Consider the following 22,450-nt stretch of genomic DNA (forward strand, 5'->3'; position numbering starts at 1 on the left):
ACAAAAGAAATCATTTTTAACAATCTCATAAAATAATTATAATCTACATGCAAATTAGATTATATAATTATAATTGTCACTATGCTTAAGTGATATATAATCTTACATATAAAGACATGTAAATTCAGACATGTAAAAATTGAAGTTTTTACTGTACAGCTCATTCAGTTAATCTGAAACCCACAAATACATACCCTTAGGGTTGTTTTAGGTTTCTTTTCTTTTCTCCTTGAGATAGGCTATCACTATGTAGTTCAGGCTGGCATCAGACTCACAGGGATCCTCCTGCCTCAGCCTGCCAAGTGCAGAGATTATAGGTCTGTGCCACCATGCCCAGTATTTTTTTGGATTTTTTGAGACAGGATCTCACAGTGTAGCTAGGCTGACCTCAAACTTGCAGTGATCCTCCTGCCTCAGCCTCCTGTGTGCTGCAATTACACATGTGGCCCACCACCCGATGGCTACAAATTCCTCTTTGAAAGCTAAGGTATTTAATTTTACTTACAATAAAATCCAAGCCAGGCGTGGTGGTGCATGCCTGTAATCCAAGCACTCAGGAGGCTAAGGCAGGAAGATCACCAAGAGTTCAAGGCCAACCTGGATTACATAAAGTTCAAGGCCAATCTAAACTACATAGTGAGTCCCTGGCTCAAAAAGCCAAAAAATAAATAAAATCCATGAAGCTGGGATGGCCCCACACATCTGTAATCTAGGTACTGGGGTGCTGAGGCAGGAGGATCTCAAATTTAAGACGACCTTGGGCTGAGTAGTGAGTTCAAGACTGGAATAAATCTCTGAGCATAAGAACCTCAAGACACAGGTCTCCTAACTTACCTCTGGTTCTTTATAACCTTATAACTTTTTATAACAAAAGTTATAACCCCTGCCACAAACACTGTAGGATTCAAAGTAGTTATCCCTGGTTCTTTTTAGACCTCAGATTTCCAAACTTTACTATCCACAAAATATCTAGGGAGCTTGGGGGGGGAATATATATATATATATGAATATATGATAAATAAATGTACATAATATATAATATATAAATATAGATGTATATTATCACCCTCTGATTCTGAGGTACAGCCTGGGTGCTTTTCGTTTGTTTGTCCTTTTAAAAATTCTAATAAGCAATTCTAAAGTGAAACCAGGCTTGAGGAAGAAGACAAGGCAGGCTACGTGCCTTCACTCATCCACTCAGACCTCCTCTCTCACAAGTGGCTTGTGCACAGTGAAGCTCCACAGATACTCATTACACTCCAAAGCACAGCAGTACCATCTGATTTCTACAGTAATTGCTAAAAGAGGAAAGGTCAGAGTCTCAGCCCTTTTATGCTCTCATTTTTTAACCTGATGAATTAAAAAAGTTTCTGAGCAGAAATCTACCAGAATAAGGGGCTGGGGATTTAGCTCAGCGGCAAAGCGCCTGCCTGGCAAGCGCAAGGTCATGAGTTCAGTTCCCGGTACCAGAGAAAAACCAAAACCAAAAAAAAAAAAAAAAAAAAAAAGAAATCTACCAGAATGGCCACATGTAGAACATAAATTTCTTACCTTTATAAGACAGTCGTCTTCTTGAGATGACAGTAAAACATTCTCTGGCTTTAAATCCCGATGTATAATCCCATTTTCATGAAGGTACTACACAGAAAGGGAGGTGTGATCCTTAGATTTATACAGTGGATATGTGAGTACAGACATATATCTTAGTCTGGGTAGAACTAAATGCTCTTATATATAATTACATTTCTTGAAATCATAGAAAACTGCTAGGTAAACAGGTTAGTTCATAAACTTTCCTGAATATCCTTAAACAGCAGAAAAATTTTAAAAAGCAACTTAGAATGATAATTTTTATAATTTATAATTCAAGAAAATAAATATTTCCTTCCTATTGGTAGAGATATAAGGTATCTGTCTTAATAAAATAAAAAAAACTTTTGAGATAGGGTTTACCTTTGTAATGCAGGCTGGCGTTGAACTCACTATGTACCTCAGGGCTGGCCTGGAACTCACAGGGATTCCCCTGCCTCAGCCTCCCAAGTGCTAGGATTACAGCATGCACCACCACACCCAGCTCTAATTAACATTTAACTGAGCTGGGTATGATGGCACATGTCTCTATCCCCTCTATTTGGGAGGCTGAGGTAGAGGACTGCAAATCCAAGACCACCCTGGGAAACTTAATAAGACCCTGTACCAAAAATTATATATATGGAAGGCTTCATACATTCTAGGTAAGTACTCTACCACTGAACTCAGTGTTCCCTGGATTCAATCTCCAGTACAGTGGAAAAAAAAAATTAAATGAGTAATAGAAAATTATTTTGAAAACACACCAAAATAACCATAAAAATTCCACCAAGATAATATATTTGGTTATTCCAGTCCTAAAAATATATTTTTACCTGCGTGTGGTGACACATGCCTGTAGTCCCAGCCCTCAGGAGGCTGAGGCAGGAGGAGCACCACAAGTTTAAGGCCAGCCTGAATTACAGAGAAAGACCCTGCCTCAAAAATAAATAAATGCCAGGCATGGTAGCACATACCTGTAATCCTAGCATTTGGGAGGCTGAGGCAGGAGAATCGCTCCAAGTTTGAGGCAAGCTTGAGCTACACAGTTGAGTTCAAAGTCAGCCTAAACTACATACTGAGACCCTGTCTCAAAACATCAACTAGCCAGAGCCAGGGATATAGCTCAGCAACACAGGGCCTGCCTGGCAAATGCAAGGTCCTTAGTTCAATTCTTGATACCCCCCCAAAAAAAACAAAGGAAAAAACCAACTAGCCAACCAAATAAATAAATGATTTTATATATTTGGAAATTATCTGTGCAAATACCCAGAATTAACCTATTCTTAGATGCAAAGCCTGACTCTAATGTTTGAAAACTCTATGATCTGAAATAGCATATAAAAATGAACACATTACGAGGCATAGTGGCGCACACCTATAATCTCAGTACTCAGGAGGGTGAGGCAGAAGGATTGCTGCAAACTGGAGGTCAGACTGTGCTATATAGTGAGTTCAAGGCCAGCCTGAACTACAGAGCAAGACCCTGTCTCAAAAAACTGGAAAAAATTTTTTAAAACACACAAAACATCAATATATCACGTCATACTGCGTTAGGACTCAGAAATGTACCATATCCAACACCTTCCTATTGTTGTTCAGTAAGTCTAAAGGAGGAAGGGAATAAACGAAAAAGGGAGCCAAGCATTGGATAGGTGACAGCTGCCATAAAAAAAACAGCTTTTGTGCTGGAGGGCTAGCTTGGTGGTGGAACGCTTGCCCTGCATGCACAAGGATCAGTCCCTGGGCTCAATCTCCAGCACTGCAAAACAAAATAGTTGCAGCCTTCTGTAATATTTCCCTGCTAAGGGAAAATTCTTCCCAAAAACTTCCACTAGGAAATAGATTTGGGGAGAACTTCACAGGAGACAAATCCAGCTGGACAAACCCCAGAAAAATCTCCCTCAATCCCAGAGCTGCTCCCACGTGAGGCACTTCCAGCACGGAGTTGTTTCCAGTCAGTTTGTGTCTTCAGGACACGGGACTAAGCCCACGGATTCATGCATTCTGGGCAAGTGCCCTAGCCCTGAGCTGGAGCCCCAGCTACCCACCAAGTGGGTTTTCAGAAGAAACTGGCAGGGAATCACCAGACCCAAACTGGGTTTAGAAAATGGTGATGCCCACAAAGAAAACTGTCGCCAGCTGTTCCTCCATCAACACCCTCAGGAGAGAAGGCTGTGCGTGTGCCCTGCCCACCTGCCACAGAATCGCAAACCACCCATCCCCAACCAGCCCAACTCATGACTCAGGCCTGCCCAGCTCCCACTCTGAGAACTAAGGGGCATTTCTACAAGGATCAAGCCAGTATAGCAATCAATGCTCCTTCAGAAAGACCTCCAAACTAGAGAGGAGAATGGGCCTATGTGTTCCTTTCTTTAGATTCCTTGCTCCCCACTGCCTTCTTTCTCCTATAAGTTCTGGGGACTGAAAGGGGCTGGTGCATGCCAGGCAAGCCCTCAACCACTGTGCTACATCTCAGCTTGTAGTCTCCTTTGCTAGTATGTCTTAATTTCACAGTGGGAGCTTTGTCATCTAAGTCAAAGAGGTAGGATGTTTTTGCCAAGAACAGAACAACAAACGCACAGACTCTCTTCTGAATTTTAAGCCCCAGTCCCTCTGTTACTGCCTAACTCAGGCAGTAATTCACATCACAGAAAGTAGATTGGCAAAAGTATTGAGGGCTTCCCTTACCTGGACAGCCAACAGCATCTGGTAAAAATAGAGTTTGCAGGTAGTTTCTTTCAGACGTTTGTGCCCCACCACCCTGTCAAACAGCTCGCCCCCTTCCATCCTGAAACACACCGGCAAAGCAAGGAAACTCACTTGGAGAGAAGACAACCGCACAAGCAAAAAACTCATTAAGACAAGAAAACATTTTTAATTCACTTTTGACTTCCATTTTTAAAACTAATGAGCAAATAAACTTCCTCTACAATCAGTCGGCCCACCTGGAAAGAAGAGAACAGAAGGAATATGCAGTGGGCACTGCTGATAGTTGGAGAGCTTTTAAAATCTGAACTCAGGCCAGGCAGAGTGGTGCATGCCCCAGCACTGTGGGAAGCTGAGGCAGGAGGACTGCAAGTTCAAGCCGAGCATGGACAACTCAGCAACTTACCAACTGTATTTCAAAAAACTAAAATAAAAGGGCTGAGGATGTAGTTTAGAGAAAAGGCCCTGAGTTTTCTTTTCTTTTTCTTTTTTTTTTTTTTTGTTTTTTGTTTTTTGGTTTTCTTCTGGTACCAGGAATCAAACTCACGACCTTGCGCTTGCCAGGCAGGCGCTGTGCTGCTGAGCTAAATCCCCAGCCCCTTCTTTTCCTTTTTAACAGTACTAGGGATGGAACCCAGGGGCACTCAACCACTAAGCCACATTCCTAGCTCTTTTGAAGACAGGGTCTCACTAAATTACTTAGGCAGACTCAAACTTGCAATCCTCCTGCCCCAGCCTCCCTCAGTTGCTGGGATTACAGGCAAGTATCCTCATACCTGGCTACCAGTCTGCATTCTTATCATGAACTCCACCTGACTTGGGAGCTAACACAGAAGAGTAAGCAGGCACTTACAATCAGGCAATGGGGGTCTGAATCCCAACACCACCACTTCCCAGCTATAGGACTTTGGATGAGATATTTCACCTCTCTGAGCTTAAAAGAAATGGGAATAATATCACTGTTATAGTTTGGATCTAGATGTCTGTCAAGAGCCTCATGCTGTGGGAGGGGAGCTTTTGGAAGGTGACAGACTGAACCAGTGAGACATTACAGGCAACTTCCTGCTAGGGGGTGTGGCCAGGTTAGAGGCCAGTCTGACCTGAGAGTATCTCTCCTTCCCCAGCTCCTCTCTTCCCTCTCTGCTTCCTGAGTGCCATAACGTGAGCAGCTTTCCTTGGCCGCAGACCCTTCCCCCAGGCTGCTTTCTGTGTTTGAGCCTGCTAAACATGGACTGAAACCTCTAAAACAAATAAATCTCTCTTCCTCTAAGTTGTAGATGTCAGGTATTATGTCCCACCATGGAGAAGGTGACCAAAACAACCATCTACCATGAGGGCTAGTGTGAAAATTAAGAGCTAATTGATGTAGGTAAAGTACCTGGCCCAGTGTAATTGCTCAGCAAGGCCGTTCAATCCCTCTATGATTCAAATTCCTTTTCTTTAAGTAAAGCTAAAAGCAGTAGCACACCTATAACCTGTAAGCAACCTGTAAGATTATTATAAAGGATACATGTGTCAATACACATAAAGTGCTTACAGCAGTATTTGATTCATAGTATCAGTTACTGTCACTGTATGGCTGCCATTATTAAACTGTGATAATCGGATCCAGTCAAGTAACAGTCTCCCATTTGGGAGCAACATTCCCCAGGTACCACAGGACCATCCAAGTATGTCCTAGGGCTATGATCAGGACTGTTGTTTATTATGTAATCTTAATGGTCAACCTCCATAACACTGTTTGCCAGCCAACCACAAAACATACTCTCCTGCCACATCAACCATTCCCAGGAACATTGCAAATTTATGCAGGAACTGACATGAGACAGACCTCTCCCAGGAAGGAGACAGGAAAGTATTTTGGTCACACCAGGTAAAACAAGACCATGGAGGCCAATGAAGTAACAAGACCCTGAAGGATACTCAGCTGACCACAGGACAAGGTTCCACGATCCTGAGCAGAAAGGCCCACCCAGGCACGTAGTTGCAAAATAACACTATCAAGCCAAGGCTGAGCGCTCACATTTTCCAGGTGATCTGTGGGGCTTTTCCAATTCCACAGCACTTAACCCTTACAAGGACTTTGCACTTGGGGTATCAATAATATATGTATTTAATACTAAGAAAACTAGGCTCAGAGAGGTGAAATAACTCACCCATGGGTGCTTGGCTAGTCATACATGGAGTTCAAACCCAGGTTTGAATTGGGTTCAGACACAAGTCCTGGAATCCCATACTAACTGCTTTAGGAAACATTGGAGAGTTTTTAGAATTGATATTCACACACACACACACACACACACACACACACACACACCATATACATACATGTCCATGGTCCCCAACATAAGAAATTTAAGTTGGGGACCAATTCAATTCTTTGCTGGGATATGAGCACTTAAAGGGAAGAAAATATAAATTCAAAGCATGTACTACTTACAATTCCAAAACAATGTAATAATCTTCTGCATCAAAAAAGTTTTTAATCTTGATGATACAAGGCTAAAAAAAAAACACAGGAAACCAAGAAAAGTAGTGAGAAAAACCTCCCAAGAAGGGAACCACTATTGCCATAGAATTTGAGACATGAGCCCAGAGGGTCAGGAAGGCTAAGACCAGGTATCTGGCCCCCTGCCTCTGGATGCTGTGAAGTTCAAGCAGGAAAGAAGGCAGAACAGAATCTAGTTGACTCAGTGCAAACATGCAAGAAACACTCCACGCCACCATGTCGGTAAGGAACTAGATCACATTTCCTATACAAGAAGGCCTTTCGTACTAAGAATGAAGGCCAGATCCCTTCCCAGCTCTCCTCCTTGCTGCCCTAGAGCAGATAGGACCATGAATGACCCTGAAGAGGTCTGACAATGGAATGAATAAGGAAGTAGGCAGGATGGGGAGCAACGGCATCATTGCTATCAGACCGCAGGGTTATTTGGCTCCAGATAACTGGAACCACAGGGAATGGGACCCTGTGTAATAAGGGCCTCCCATTTTTCCAAGAGAAGAGGGACATTCAGATTTTATAAGAACTTATCCAACCTTTTGGCTTGCCTGTGCTACACCAAGTTAAGAGGTATTGTCTTGGGCCACATATAAAATACATAATATAGCTCATATATAAGTAATAAAACTTCCCTCTTAAAATACATTTATTATTATGTTTTTAAAAAAAGAAGAGGAAGAAGAAGGCAAGCAGATTACAGGCCAGAGGCTGGACACATCTGCAGTGGTCACAAGTTTAACTCCAAGGCCTTCTAAGCTTATGGCTTCACAAACACTCATGAATTAAGAAACTGAAGGAATCAATAAAAAGAAAAATAGGATGCAAACTACACTTTCCCTTTTTCTTTTCACCTTTTTGAACTGAGATATACCTTCCACTGAGACAAAGTCATCAATGCACGAAAAAGATGAGAATTTTTTTTTTCTTGGTGGGGACTGAACCTAGGGCCTTTGCACTGAGCTACATTTCAGCTCTTTTTTTTATTTTTAGACAGGGTGTCACTAAGTCACTAAATTGGGCTCAGGTTGCACTCAAATTTGCAATCTCCTATCACAAGGATAAGAATTATTTATAGCCAGCAGGGTCACGAACACCATCTGATCAGATGTGAGGACAGGATGTTAACGTCCTTATTAGAGATCCTTGGTTCTATTTAGAGTACACCAAATAAAATGTATGGTTTTTTTTTGGTACTGGGAATCGAACTCAGTATCTTGCACTTACCAGGCAAGGGCTCCACTGCTGAGCTATATCCCTGGCCCAAAACTTGAATTTATTATGATTAGCATTGTCTTCACATACATGATCAGTTGATGAAGTCTACATGATACAGAATTTAGTCAAAAACTAAACAGAAGCCATGTATGGTGGCACATGCCTATAATCCCAGCACTCGGGAGGCTGAAGCAGGAGGATCACTCACAAGTTCAAAGTCAGCCTGGGCTATATAGTTAATTCAAGGCCAACTTGGACTACATAATGAGACCCTGTCTCAAAAAACAAAACAAAACAAACAAAAGAAGAACTAAGTAAAAATATTGTATAATTATTTATTAATGAAATAATGAAACACTTATGCAGTACTGCCCCTCAAAATTTTGAAGTAACACTGTTCCAAGCTAAATGACAGCTAGACACATGTATATGTGCACCTATAGATACAAAGTAAACAACCCATGTTAATACTAGCTCTATCATATTGAAATAATTGACCCACTTCCTATATTTTGGGATGAATGAACTTACATATAAATCATATTTTACAAGTACTTACATGATTTAGTTTTTTCAAAATTTCTATTTCAGTTTCAACATTAAGAGCTGGGTCCTTTGATAAAGAGAAAAACGAAGTTTATCAATAATAGCAATAGCCAATATTTTTTAAATGTTTATAGTTAAATTTAGTAAAGACTGCCTGAATTCAAGCCAGGCTCTATTCATACAAAGAAGCAAAGACCCAGAGGTCAATGAATTAAATAACTCATACAAAATTACTTTGCAAAATGTTAGCAAATTATAGGCATTCAATAAATAGCCAGGCCCTATGCCAAGCTCTTTATGTTTGCTTTTTTTTTGGTTTTTTTCCGGTACTGGGAATCGAACTCACGGCCTCCCGCTTGCCAGGCAGGCGCTGTGCCACTGAGCTAAATCCCCAGCCCTGCCAAGCTCTTTATGTATAAGAATCATGTCACATAACCCTCATAATCCTCAAATGAAATAGACTCTATAATTGTCCCCACTTTACAAAAAGGACAACTGAGTCTCAGAAAACAAGCTATTCATTCCAGTTTCTGCTGCCAAAAATAAGCATGTTTCCACTATTTTCATCTGTAACTGGTAGCCTCTCCCTCAACTTCATTAGCTATGGAAGCATTTACATTCAAAAACATCATAAAATAAGTGAAGACCAGGGAAAAGAAAGTCTTTGATTAAACTGTGTGAAGAACATGTCAAGTGAAATTTCTCATGACTGAGGCTAAACAAGTTCCACCTTCAAATACAGGCTAACGTGTCCACTGAGACTCTCAAGGGAGGAAGCTTTGGGGTACTGACACGGTTCCCCATTACAATTTCAAAAGATGAATCGAGTAACTCAACTTCTCAGCTACATCCTCCACAAGCAAAGAGGATATAGAATTACACATTCACGTCAAATGGACTCAGCTAAGAAAACCCAGATGTTTAATTTTAAAAGCCTGCCTCTTCCTGTAAGCCGTTAAGGCTCGTTAGCACATCAGGGTGTACATACGCTGAAAATACAGAGGTCACAAGGAGTCCGGTATGATGTGTACAGTGAAATTAAGAAATAAAATTTTACTTTTAAGGTTTTTTGTTTTTTTTTTTTTTGATCTGGGAGATATTTTCTTCTCAAAATGGAAAGCAAACCAGAATCACAGGGGAAAAGATCTGTAACAAAGTGAACACAGAAAGGAAATTCTTCCTGCCATGTGAGAATGGCATTGTCTAGGGGAAAAAAAATCTTTAAGGAATGTTAAAGTATAATAGCCAGAAACAGCTGGCTGCAAAGGGAAATATGATTAGAGGCTATGTTTTACATTACTTTCTTGGGCCATATGTGGAAAGACCAATACATCTGGCTACATCACCCATATAGTAAATGTGGATTACAGAAAATGTGATAAAATGAATAACTACTATATAGAAATAATTTAAACAACTTAACTTAGAAAAAAATCTATACTAAAGGCTGAGGATGTAACTCATTAGTAAGACCATTTGTACAGAATGCATGAGGTCCTAAGCTGGATCCCCAGGACCACAAAAAAGAAAAAAAAATCTATAACTAACCCATGAATATTGAGATATTCATTGCTCTATCATCCAAAAGGGCAGAGTAATTCATTGGGAATTACCTAAAAGACTAACCAAAGAAATGATGGGGAAAATTATTACAAAGTTGAGACCATTCCTTTTTTGTGGATGAATATCTACAAATTTGCCTCCAGGATCATTCACAGCATTTGTACAGAGTTCAAGTGACAGTTACAGAAGTGAATGCAAGGCAGGGAAAGCCCAAGAAATGCTGTTTTACTGATGGTTACAGTTTGGATCTTAAGCGTTCCCCAAAGGTTAATGTTTCAAAGACTTAGTCCCCAGTGTGACAGTGGTCAGGGGTACCTTTCAGAGGTCATTGCTTAATAGGCCTCTGGGAGGTGGAAGAAACTTGAGGAGGAGAGATTTGTTGGAGGAAATAGGTCTCTGGGGGCATGTCCTTGTAGGGTATATTTTGTCCCTGGCCCCTTCCTTTCCCTCTCATTCTTTGCTTCCTGAGCAACATGAGATGAGCACTTTTGCTCCCCTACACACTCCCCACTATGATGTATTGCCTGACCACAGGCCCAGAAACAACAGAGCCAAGTAACCATGGACTGAAACCTCCAAAACTGTGAGCCAAAATAAATCTTTCCTCTCTTTAATTTCGTTTTTCTCAGGTATTTTGTGACAGAAAGCTGACGAACACACTGATTCTTTGGACAATCTCCACCACTTTAAGGGCACACTCAAGGAAGTAAGCTGGTTTTTCATATTTCAAAACTTGGGTTTAGAAAGATAATCATCAACTGCATAATAAGCCAAAATGATACATTTTGAGGGTGCTGGGGATATTACATTTTTGACAACTGTTTTCAAAATAAATGTTGAAAGCAGCACTTTTTTTTTTTTTTTTTTTTTGGTACCAGAAATCAAACTCAGGGTCTTGCGCTTGCTGGGCAGGCACTGGGCCTGCTGAGCTACATCCGCAGGCCCCATGTAGCACTTAAATGACAGGCTGAAATCAAGTTTTTGTTAGTTTTTTTAATGTTTATTTTCAATAGAACTCCAACCCTCAAGAAATTTTATTTCCACTATGACAATATATAAATTGATTAAATGTTTAAAAGAACTGCATGCAAATAAAATCATGATAAAGTTGATGCAATGGAGATCGTCTTCAAAAAGAACAGTGTATGAGGGGAATCCTACGCTCTCAAGCATATGTGGAAAAGCAGAATGCCAAGTTGTACATACAATAAGATTTCAATCATCTAAAATCACAGATTTGTACAAGACTAGAAAGAAAAGGAAAACCGAAAACAGCTGTAGAGTTGCAATGGCAGGATTATGGTTGGATTTTTTTCTCTAATTTCCTTTCAATTATTGTAAAAACAGTCTTGTAACAATTTGAAACTGGAAAAAAAAAACCTCCCTTTCATTTACATTATTAGGTACAACGAAACATTTTTAAACCCAGATTATCTATAAGTAAAATTCTGTGAATTAACTAAAGGTACTTGAAGCTTATTAGTATTCTTTTAGTATTTGTGGGGCTGAAGCAAGCACTTTTCGATGCTGTTTGATATCTGCATATTACTGTGTCTGAGCAGTGAATTTTCCTGAGATTGAAAATCATCAAAGATAATTTGGGGATGTTAGGGCTGGGGATACAGGTCAACTGCACAAGCGCCTGTCCGGCAAGCACAAGGTCCTAAGTTCAATCCCCGGGACCCCACAAAAATAAAAAATAAAAATAAAGAGGTATAAGAAAGAGCAGAGCAAAAAAAAAAAAAAGAAAGAAAGAAAGAAAGAGCAGAGCAGCCGCAAACACAGGTACTTACTACTGACTCTTTCAAAGAACCAATAGCAAATTTCCTTTTGCTGATGATCTTTATGGCCACTTTCTTACATGTTTTCCTCTCAAAAGCCAGCTTTACCTCTCCACAAGCACCACTAGAGAAAAAAACACAGACAGTGAGTTTTCAGGATGATTTTTAATCAAGATACCCACTACATTCAAGTCTTCCTTGAATATCAGAAGTTAAAGACAACTTTAATTTTTCTTATTGTCACAGGATACAGTGAAACCTTAACAATGCAAAACATCAACGGTGTAAGTAGATGCGAGTCATCCAGCCACGCCGAGTCAGCTCTGAAGTCTATTTCCGAGGTGAGTGACAAATGACCTATCCTAGAGGTCAGAGACGTACCAACTAGAACGTTCTTCCCTGGTCAAAACAAGTAACTGTAAATAGAATTTGCAGATAAAATATTTTCATTGGCACATTTCTTTCTTTGTATTCTCTATTTTCAAAAGAATGCATAAGCCACGCATGACATGAATTGCCCCGACATCAAATCTGAAAGTATTACACAAGTAACTTGCTTGTAGCAACCTCTCACAAAGATTTGTAGTTAACTAGGATATTACTAATGAAAGAGGAATGCTATCTGGGATGTTACACAGCACACACTTAACATGTTCATGAAGGGGCCGTAATTCATGTCTTGCTGCTGGGCAGCTTAAACCACTAGTGATACATGTGTGACTGTCTCATCAGGCAACTTGTACCATTTGTGGTACAAACAAATAATCACTTTTATCAGTCTTTTTACTAATAAATTAATAAAAACCCACTCAGTAAGACGGTCATGGATGTACCACTCGTGATTTAAGCCTAAGTAAGCTAGCTTTTCCAAAGCCTGGATCAGCCCAAGGTAAAAGCTACCACAATATCAATGATCTATTATGACCTGCCTGAAATAGACAATGAGAACTATAGGTTTTGAGGAAGGTGGAAGGCTTGCCAAGACATATTTTTTATTGTGTTAAATTTATACTATATAAATTTACCCTTGTGTTCTTTTTGTTGTTTTATTGGTTTGCACGTGTGTGTGTGTGTGTGGTTTTTCCCTTCTATTTTGTGTGTGTGTTTGCTTTGTCCTTAAACTGCTGCAGGTTGAAGCCAGAGCTTCACTTGTGCTGTGCAAATGCTCTACCACTGAGATAAATCCCAGCCACTTCTCCACACTTTCTTTTCTGAGACAGGGTCTTGCTAAGTTACCCAGGCGGGACTCACACTTGAAACTCTCCTGCAGGCCCCAGAGTAGCTGGAACTACAGGCATGAGACCCAAGTAGTTTATCCCACAGTAGCTGGAACTACAGGCATGAGACCCAAGTAGTTTATTCCTTTTTGTAGCTGAATAATATTCTATTATACAGAAATATCACATTTTGTTTATCTACAACCCACCTCCTTTTCTTTGTACTGGGGATTGAACCCAGTGAGCACCGAGCTACATTCCCACTCCTTCTTATTTTATTTTGAGGTAAGATCTAGCTAAGTTGGCCAGGCTGGCCTTGAACTTGCAATCCTCCAGGCTCAGCCTCCCATGTACTGGAATTATAGCCTTTATCCATATCTTTTGATGGACGCTTCAGTTGTTTTCACTTTTTGTGAATTGTTTCTTAAATATGACACCAAAAGCACAAGCATAAAAAGGGAAACAGAAAAATGAGGCTTCATCATTACAAACAGAACTGCTATAAACATTCATATGCCAGTTTTTATTTGAGTACCTATTCCCAATACAGGGGTATCTATATACCTACGAAGAGAATTTCTAGGTCATACAATTAATTCTATATTTAACTTTTAGAGACCAAACTAATTTCCACAGTGGCTGCACCATTTTACAGTCCTACCAGCACTGTACAGTGGTTCCAATGTCTCCACATCCGCCCCAACACTTATTAATTTCTGCCTCTTTATTATGGCCATCCTAGGGGACGGGTGGGAAGTGTTAATCGCAATGTGGTTTTCTTAAGTATTTCTTTGAGCAACTGATGACATTGATCATCTCTTCACGTGTGCTTTGGCCACCTGTATATCTTATTTAAAGAAACGTCTATCTGAGCCCTTTGCTGCCCCCTCCTTTCAGACTGCTTGTATCCTTGTTGCTGACATCTAAGGGTTATTTCCTTCTATGTACTTTCTACTTCCATATTTCAAAAAATATCAAGGGAAGTATCAGATATCAATATCTGAGGAAGTAGCTCATTGGTGGAGCACACAGCATGGGTGAGGCCCTGTCACCAGCACCACAAAATAAAAACAAAACTACCACTGGATACACAGCATGTGTCAATAGAAAGGTCTTTGCAAGTGGAAAGAAATGGGTAAAAGACATTGTTTAACACAGAAAAAAGGACCCTGAATTCTTTCCTAGGGCAATACTTCTCAAAACCTGGTTGGGCAGCCCTTAGATGACCCAAGACCTCCCAAGCATCCACAGTCAGAACTAATTTCAGAATGTTACCAAGACCTTACTTGTCTTTTTCAATCTCATTTTCTCCTGAGTCGACAGTGGAGTTTCCCAGAGGCTACAAAGCATGTCTGAATGAAAAATCAAATTTCAGAATCCAGCCACCCTCTGAATACAGAGCCTTAGACCTCTCAGCAATCCTAACTGCAGCCACCTTCTAAACAACTCAGACGTCAAAAGGATTCACAAGCACATAGACCAATTCCTCTTTTTAATAATTTTTAGTTATCAACTTGTAGTGAACTTAATGAATTGATAACATTTTTCTCAATTTTAATTTCTAATACTGTAAATATCAAGATTTAAACCACAAAAAACAAAGCTCTCTGGAATCCTCAGTAATTTTTTAATTTTATAAAATTGTTTTGTGATATTAGGGATCAAACTTGAGGTCTCCTACATGCTAGACAAGTACTCTACCAAAGAGCTCCTGGCCTCAATAATATTTAAAAATGTAAGGGGTCCTGAGACTAAACATTTAGACAACTTTGTCCTAGGTTACACTCAATGGTCAGTTTTACTTCACATTCCAAGTTGGTACAAATTCTAAACAACACAGAAATGTAGTAACTATGTGTTTTTAGACTGTAATGAGCGTGTTACAAAACTGATGATGGTGCCAGGTGTGGTGGCACATGCCTGTGATCCCAGCACTCAGGAGGTTGAGGCAGGAGGACTGCTGAGAGTTCAAGGCCAGCATGGGCCACAAAATGAGTTCAAGACCAGCTTGAACTACATAGCGAAACACTGTCTCAAAAAAACCAAAAAGGGCTAGGGACATAGCTCAGTGGCATAACTGCCTGCCTGGCAAGTGCTAGGTCCTGAGTTCGATTCCCAGTACCAAAAAAAAAAAAAAAAAAGAAAAAGAAAAAGGAAAAGAAAAACAATTCCCATCAAAAAGACCAAAAAAAAAACTAATTATGGTGATGGTTGCACAACTCTATGAACATACTAAAACTCACTTTTTTCCCTTCATGCTGGGGAGTGAACCCAAGGTCTTACACTAAAATCTGCAATTAATCTGAAAGAGTGAACTGGTGGCACAGGCCTGTTATCCCAACACTCGGGAGGCTGAGGGATAACGATTACTGCGAGTTCAAGGACAACCTCGGCCAGCAAGACCCTGTCTCAAAAAACCAAACATAAATAAATAAATAAATATTTTATACATATATATGTATACACACACACAATCAATAAAAATGTATATGGCAAAAAGAGTTCAACATAAAATAAATCAATAATACAGGATATTCATCACCAATAGTTGTCGTATAACTATGTTATGAATAAATAATGTTATCAAATAATAAACATAGAGGGGAAAAAAAATGAAGTACAGTTTTTATAAAAAAAAAACTTACCTTCCAAGAGTTTTTGATATAATGTACTCATCTCTTAATTGCTTGGGATAAACTGATTGATCATCTACAGTCAGATCAAAAAATACAAAAACTAAGAGAGAAAAGGGCAGACATGGGGTTATTAATTCATACAATTAGATAATTTATTCTAAAAAGTAGTTATATTTACTATAAGGCAGCTGCTTTTAATAATTACATTGTTTAGCTAGACTAATGCATGTCATGAAACTCTGAGAAATCCCATCAAATTTCATTCTTTAATGGAAATACTCTCACGTAGTACAGAAAACGTAACTGCTGTTCACATTCGCCAACCTCAGGATATTAACCAACGGCACTAATGGTATTCCTTGTTTACCCTTTGAAAAATCACTGTGAGCTGCTTTAAACTCTGTAGTTCACTTTCGTCAGTTACTCCTTGTAGACTCTGCTCTAACTGAAACTGTTTTAGAGATGATACTCATTGTTTTGAGGAGTGGATGTTTATAAAACACGACTAACGGCGACAGCAAACAGCTCCACTTGCAGGGCCTAACTACGTATTTCAGAAGGGAGATTGTGGAAGCAGCAGCTTGGTGAAAGTGAGTGTTTGCCTAACATGGGCCAGGCTCAACACTGAACCTCAGCACCAGTACACTGAGCCTCTCACAGAAACACCCACAGCCTAACACTTGGCATAAAAAGGAGCTTAATAAATATATGCAGAAATTAATTAATAGAAAAAATGAAGGAAAGGAGCAAGGGAAACAGGGAGGGAGGAAGGATGAATTAATAACCTAAAATAACTCATACCTATGTAACACTGATGTGGTGTAAACTGAGTCAAGGAACTAACCAATATGACAGCTCAAATGATACCAAATGGCTTTAAGTAAAACTGATCAAACCAATTAAATCTAAGAAAATCTGTCTGGAGAGAACTTTATCACTTAAAAATGCAACCATTGGGGCTGGGGATTTAGCTCAGCGGCAAAAGCACCTGCCTGGCAAGCGCAAGGTCGTGAATTCGGTTCCCGGTACCGGAGAAAAACCAAAAAAAAAAAAAAAAAAAAATGCAACCATTAAAAAAAATGCAACTGTAACAGCAAAATTAAATCTTGAATGGTAACTCAATTTTACTCACCGAAACAATACTCTATCAGGACACAAAGTCAAGTTTTCCCTTGCACACAGTAGGGAGAAAAAAAATCCAGTAACTATAAAATGATAGTATTACCTTTATTTCTACATAGTGAAAGTGCAATTTCAGAATTGTTACTCAAAGGACGTCGTTTTCCTTTCCCTACAAGCTCTGTATTTACAAAGGTTCCATTCCCACTGTGATCTTCTATGTATGCGATGTAAGAGTTTTTAGGACCCATTTCCTAAAATAGAGGACATTTTATTTCAAAGTTTTAACAGCAGGATTTGTAGTTAAATGATGTCCAAGAGCAATGACTGGATTACCAGTTCACCCAAGTATATGCACATTGGTTACCTACCCTGAAAATCCGAAAGTGTTTCTTGCTATACGTCCTGTATTTATCTGTCCTTTTTAGCAGTGGTTCATCAAAGCAATAATCACAGCTTTTATCCCTCCCAAACCAGTAGCTGTCATTAACACACTCTGTAATACAAAAGCACAAATCAGAGAGCTGTTAAACTTTCTGTATTAGACACCTTTAAAAACTGCTTATAAAATCTACTTTAGGAAAACAGGCTAAGAAGGCAATCAAAATTATTATAGATTTAATTATCAAGATTTTTGTAGCATTACAAATTGGCAGGGGGTTCTGGGAGCTAAACTCTGGTAGAGCACATGCTTAGCATACTGGACACCCTGGACTCAGTCCATAGCACCAAAGATGGCTGGGGAAAGTCACAAATTTCACAACAATGGGTTTAATCCATGATGGTTTATACAGAACCATGAATTACAAGCAGTCATTACAACCTCTCAAATAGCTTTTAAAGACTTGGAAAGTACTTCAATAGAGTAATTTCCTGCTTATTACCTTCCTCAGGCTTCCTAGCATACTTAGTATAAAACCTACACTCTTCCGCATGGCTCACTAGATGCTTAGGGTCTGGCCCCTGCCTCTATTCCAATGTCACCGGAGCCCCTGGCCCCTGCTCATACACCCAGTCCCTCTGGCCTCCTTTTACTGCCCACGTATGCCAAGCACAAGGGGCTTTGTGGCCTTTCCACTTCCTCATTCCCAACTACCTGAAAGGCTCCTTTCCTCTTATCTTCTGCATTTAGACTCAAATAAAACCTCCTCCTCCTCAGCTTTCTATATAAGCAGATCCCTACCTGTTATACTGATATCCTGCTTTATTTCCCCCTATGTATGGGTCATAATTGGAAGTTATACTGATCATTTATACACTGTTTCCCCAACAGAACATAAAATCCATGAGGGCAGCCATGGATCTCCTGTTTAAGAGTACAGCTCCAGTCAAGCATGGTGGTGCACACCTATAATCCTAGCACTCTGGGAAGCTGAGGCAGGAAGATCACAAGTGCAAGCCCAGCCTGGGGAAATTAACAACTTAGCCAGACCATGTCTCAAAATGTAAAAATATAAAAAGGCTGGAGATGTAGCTCACTCTGAAGGCTCTGGGTTCAATCCCCAATACTGCAAAAAGAAAAAAAAAAAAAAAAAAGTACAGTTTCAGCATGGATAATGCATATCAGAGGCAATAAAATATTCCTTGAAAGACAGACTTGGGAAAATATTAGCAATTCATATCACAAAACACTAATATTCCTAATAAGAGATTTTTTTTTTTTTAAGACAGAGTCTTACTATGTAGTACAGGCTGGCCCTCAAACTCATGGTGATCCTCCTGCTTCAGCCTCCAGTACTGGGATTACAGGTATGCACCAGCACACCCAGTCCTAATAAGAGTACATCAAGACAAGCTAGTGGGAAATGAGCAAAGGATGTAAAGGGATAATTTCCAAAAGAGAAAAAACAAATGGTTCAAACACAGGAAAAGATGGCCAATACAAGAAATTTTTAAAACCAAAAATACAGTATCTACAGTTCACCTGCCAGATTCAGGAAAATCAAAGACTTGTATTACACTGTTGGCAAGAGGTACAGAGAAGCAGGTACACTCATACACTGCCAATAAAAATATAATTCATACACATTTTATATAATTGTCTAGGGAGAACAATTTGCCAAGATCTATCAAAATTACATATGTAGTCACATCACACCCAAAAAGATGGCTATTAAAAAACAAAAGGTCTAGGGGTGGGGATATAGCTCAGGGGCAGCACTTACCTAGCATGCACAAAGGCACAGGTCTGACTCCTAGCACCAAAAAGACCTATCATATGGCTCAGCAAGTCTATTAGTAGGTGGAAACCCGAAAGAACTGAAAACAGATACTCAAATCACTGCATATCAACGCTCACACCAGTACCACACACAACACTCAAAAGGTAGAAAAGACCCAACTGTAGATGGATGTACACACTGTGAGATTCGCACATAATGTTATTCAGATATCATAAAAATAAATAAAATACTAACATGTCATAGAGCATGAGCACCTTTCAAACATCATGCTAACTGAAAGATGCCAGACCCAAAGGGCCACATACTGTGCGATATTATTTAAATGAAATGCAAGTTTGAGGCAGTTGTGCACAGTACAGTCCCGGGCACTTGGGTGGCTAAGGCAAGCGGACCGTTTGAGTCCAGAAGCTCTATGCAACAAAATGAGACTCTACCAGAAGGAAGACAAGAAGAAGGAGAAGGAGGGAGAGGGCAGGGGAAGGATGGAGGGAGGGAAACAAACAAAAATGCAGGGCAGAAGAAAAACAGGAAGAGTGACTTTAATGGGTGCCAAGATTCATTTTGGAATGACGGAAATGTTTTCTTGAATTATATGTGGTAACCGAACAACACTATGAATACACTAAATGCCATGACGTGCCATTCACTTTTGTTGTTGTTTTTTGGTTTGTTTTCTGTTTTTTTGAGATAGGGTCTCACTATGTAGTTTGGGCTGGTCTTGAATTCACAGCTATCTTCCTGCCTCAGCCTCCCAAGTGTGAGTGTGCCATCATGCCCAGCCATTCACTTTTAAATGGTTAATTATGTTTGTGACTTTCACCTCAATTTTTAAAAATTACATATGCACACACTCACTGACTCAAATTTCATTTCTAACAACTTATCCCATGGAATCATACATATCATGAGAGGACATAAGGACATAATATACGTACATTATTCTTATAGCAAAAGATGTCCATGAGCTGGGTATGGCGGCACATGCCTATAATCCCCACACTCAGGAGGCTGAGGCAGGAGAATTACAGGAGTTCAAGGCCAGCCTGGGCTATGTAGTGAGATTCTGTCTCAAAAACAAAAGTCTGTGACTAAGGAGCTAGGTCAATAAATCTATATCTCTATCAAAAAAAAAAAAAGATGTTTACATTCTAATAGAAGGATGTTTATGATATATTAAGGGTAAAAAGTAAGTCTTAAAACTAGGTACTGTACATTATTAATACAATTAGTATAAACTCTCTTTTTTGGTGGGGGGTGGTTAAGAGTCTCGCTCTATCATCCAGGCTGGCCTTAAATTTGTGATCCTCCTGCCTTAGCCTCCTGAGGGCTGACATTGCAGGCATGCATCACCACAACCAGTTAACTTTTTTTCTTTTTCTTTCTTTTTTTTTTTTTGACAGGCTCTCTCACTATGTTGTTCAGGCAGAACTTGGACTCCTTTCCATGTCCCAAGCTGGCCTTGAACTCAGAGTAATCCTCCTGCCTCAGCCTCCTGAGTGCTGGGATTATAAGCATGTGCCACCACGCCCAGCACAACATTTTTAAATTAGTATAAAAACAAGTGGGAAAAAGAATATATATGCCAGGGATATAGCTCAGAGGCACAGCACCTGCCTGGCAAGTGCAAGGTCCTGAGTTCAATTCCCAGTACCAAAAAAAAAAAAGAATTTACTTTTATTTATTTGTATATGCTTCACATAACTCTAAAAAGCTAGTAAGAAATCAGCAATACTGGGAAATAGTTAGGAAAGGACAGAAGTTAGATGAAGACTTTGCTCTTCTTTTGAATATTTACTTACTACAAATACAACTTATTCAAAAGCTTAAATGAGAAACTGCACATGGTGGTGCATGCCTATAATTCTAGCAGCCTGTAATCCTAGCACTCAGGAGGCTAAGGCAGGAAGATGGCAGTGAGTTCTGACCCAGCCTGGGCGACTTACCATAGTGAGACCCTGCCTCAAAAAAACCTCAAATGAAATAAATCAGACAAACACACCACCTAGTTTCTCTGGTGTGAGAAACTGAAAGTGTAAATAACAACCAAAACGTGTAACAGACATTGCAAAACAGGAAGAAAATGTTCAAATGGAAAGGAGAACTAGAGAGGGGAGAGTGGGGAAAGGAAGGAAGGGAGAAGAAAGGAATGAGAAAAGAAGGAAAAAATGGAAACAGCTTTTATAAATGCGGAGTGGAAGGTAAGTTGAAGGGAGGGTAGGGGAATGGGAAAGAAAAAGGAATCAAGTTATGTCACGTACAGGTACAAATTCCCTATGATGAATGTGATCATTACCTACACTTAAAATGTACCAATAAGCCTAATTAATTTTTTAAAAAGACATGAATCAATTAAAAAGTTTCTGATAGGTTCCCGCCTGGCCCTGAACACAACTTCCTCTTACCCGCGCGAGGGAATAAACCCCCAATCAGCTCCTGACACGTCACTAAGCCCACCCCTTAAGCTCCGCCCCTAACCAGAGTCTTTATAGAACCCCAGCTCCCTTGTCTAGCCTAGACGAGTCCGGTATAGTCCGATATCGCATGCTGCCCTCACCTTTCCATGTCCGGCGTAAAGGCCTTCTTTCTTTTCTTTGTTTGGTTCTTTTCTGCGCAGGAAACCTAACAGCTTCCAGCCAGTATAGGTGATGCACACCTACAATCCCAACACTCTGGGAGGCTGAAGACAAGAGGCTTGCCATTTCAAACCCAGCCTGGGCAATTTAGCAGGTATGTCTCAAAATAAAAAAAAAAAAAGTTTAAAAAGGACTAGGGATGTAGCTGAGTGCAAAGACCGAGTTCAACCCCCAGTGCGGTAATAATAATAATAACATAAAAAGTTTCCAGCCTCCATGAGGCAGCAGGAAGACAGAGAGGAAACACAAATGAAGGACCTCAGCACCTCCGGTGGAGGCTCTCAAGGAGTCCTCATAAAGGAAGCAAGACAGGAAGGACAGACCGACCAGCCCCTTCAGAAAGCAATGTCATAACCTAATTACTAACTAAAACCGTGCATGCTGTATGGCCCAGCCACTGAACTGAAGCTCTCTAACCTACAGACATTTGCCCAAAAGCCTGAGCTCGTGTCTTTCACCTGTAAAATGACCATTATCATTCTAGGGAATAGACCACAGAGACAACTATAAGGACATTTGCTGCAGTCCTGCTTTCTAGAGCAAAAATTAGAAACCTAAGGCTCCATTAATAGGGGGAAAAATTAATGAAAAATAGTACTTCTACTAGAAACCAGTTGGACCAGGTATAGTTGTGCACATCTGTGATCCTAGCATTCCTGGAGGCTGAGGCAGAAGGATGGCAAGTTTGAGCCCAGCCTGGGCAAGTTAGTAACTTAGCAAGACTGGTCTCAAAATTTTAGAAAAATTTTTAAAACCATTAAAAAAAAAGGCTGGGG

At 40.0% G+C, this 22,450-nt stretch overlaps 1 protein-coding gene across 7 annotated transcripts in view; it reads right to left on the bottom strand.

The window, feature by feature from the left end:
- The window catches only part of Chek2 (checkpoint kinase 2), a 38,892-nt gene that overhangs the window by 6,977 nt on the left and 9,465 nt on the right, over nt 1-22,450 (bottom strand). For 5 of the 7 annotated variants that reach the window (XM_013520376.1, XM_005396164.2, XM_013520374.1 and 2 more), the window contains 8 exons: nt 17,230-17,354; nt 16,965-17,112; nt 15,749-15,839; nt 11,899-12,010; nt 8,556-8,609; nt 6,719-6,780; nt 4,261-4,360; nt 1,552-1,638 (listed from right to left, as the gene is read on the bottom strand). In XM_013520376.1, the coding sequence (XP_013375830.1) occupies nt 1,552-1,638; nt 4,261-4,360; nt 6,719-6,780; nt 8,556-8,609; nt 11,899-12,010; nt 15,749-15,839; nt 16,965-17,112; nt 17,230-17,354 (779 nt within the window). Of the gene's footprint in view, nt 1-1,551; nt 1,639-4,260; nt 4,361-6,718; nt 6,781-8,555; nt 8,610-11,898; nt 12,011-15,748; nt 15,840-16,964; nt 17,113-17,229; nt 17,355-21,595; nt 21,775-22,450 lie in introns of all 7 variants that reach the window. The other 2 variants (XM_013520378.1, XM_013520375.1) reach the window with 2 other exon arrangements.

This window comes from Chinchilla lanigera, unplaced genomic scaffold (assembly GCF_000276665.1).
Source record: "Chinchilla lanigera isolate Chin_1 unplaced genomic scaffold, ChiLan1.0 scaffold00054, whole genome shotgun sequence".
NCBI lineage: Eukaryota > Metazoa > Chordata > Mammalia > Rodentia > Chinchillidae > Chinchilla > Chinchilla lanigera.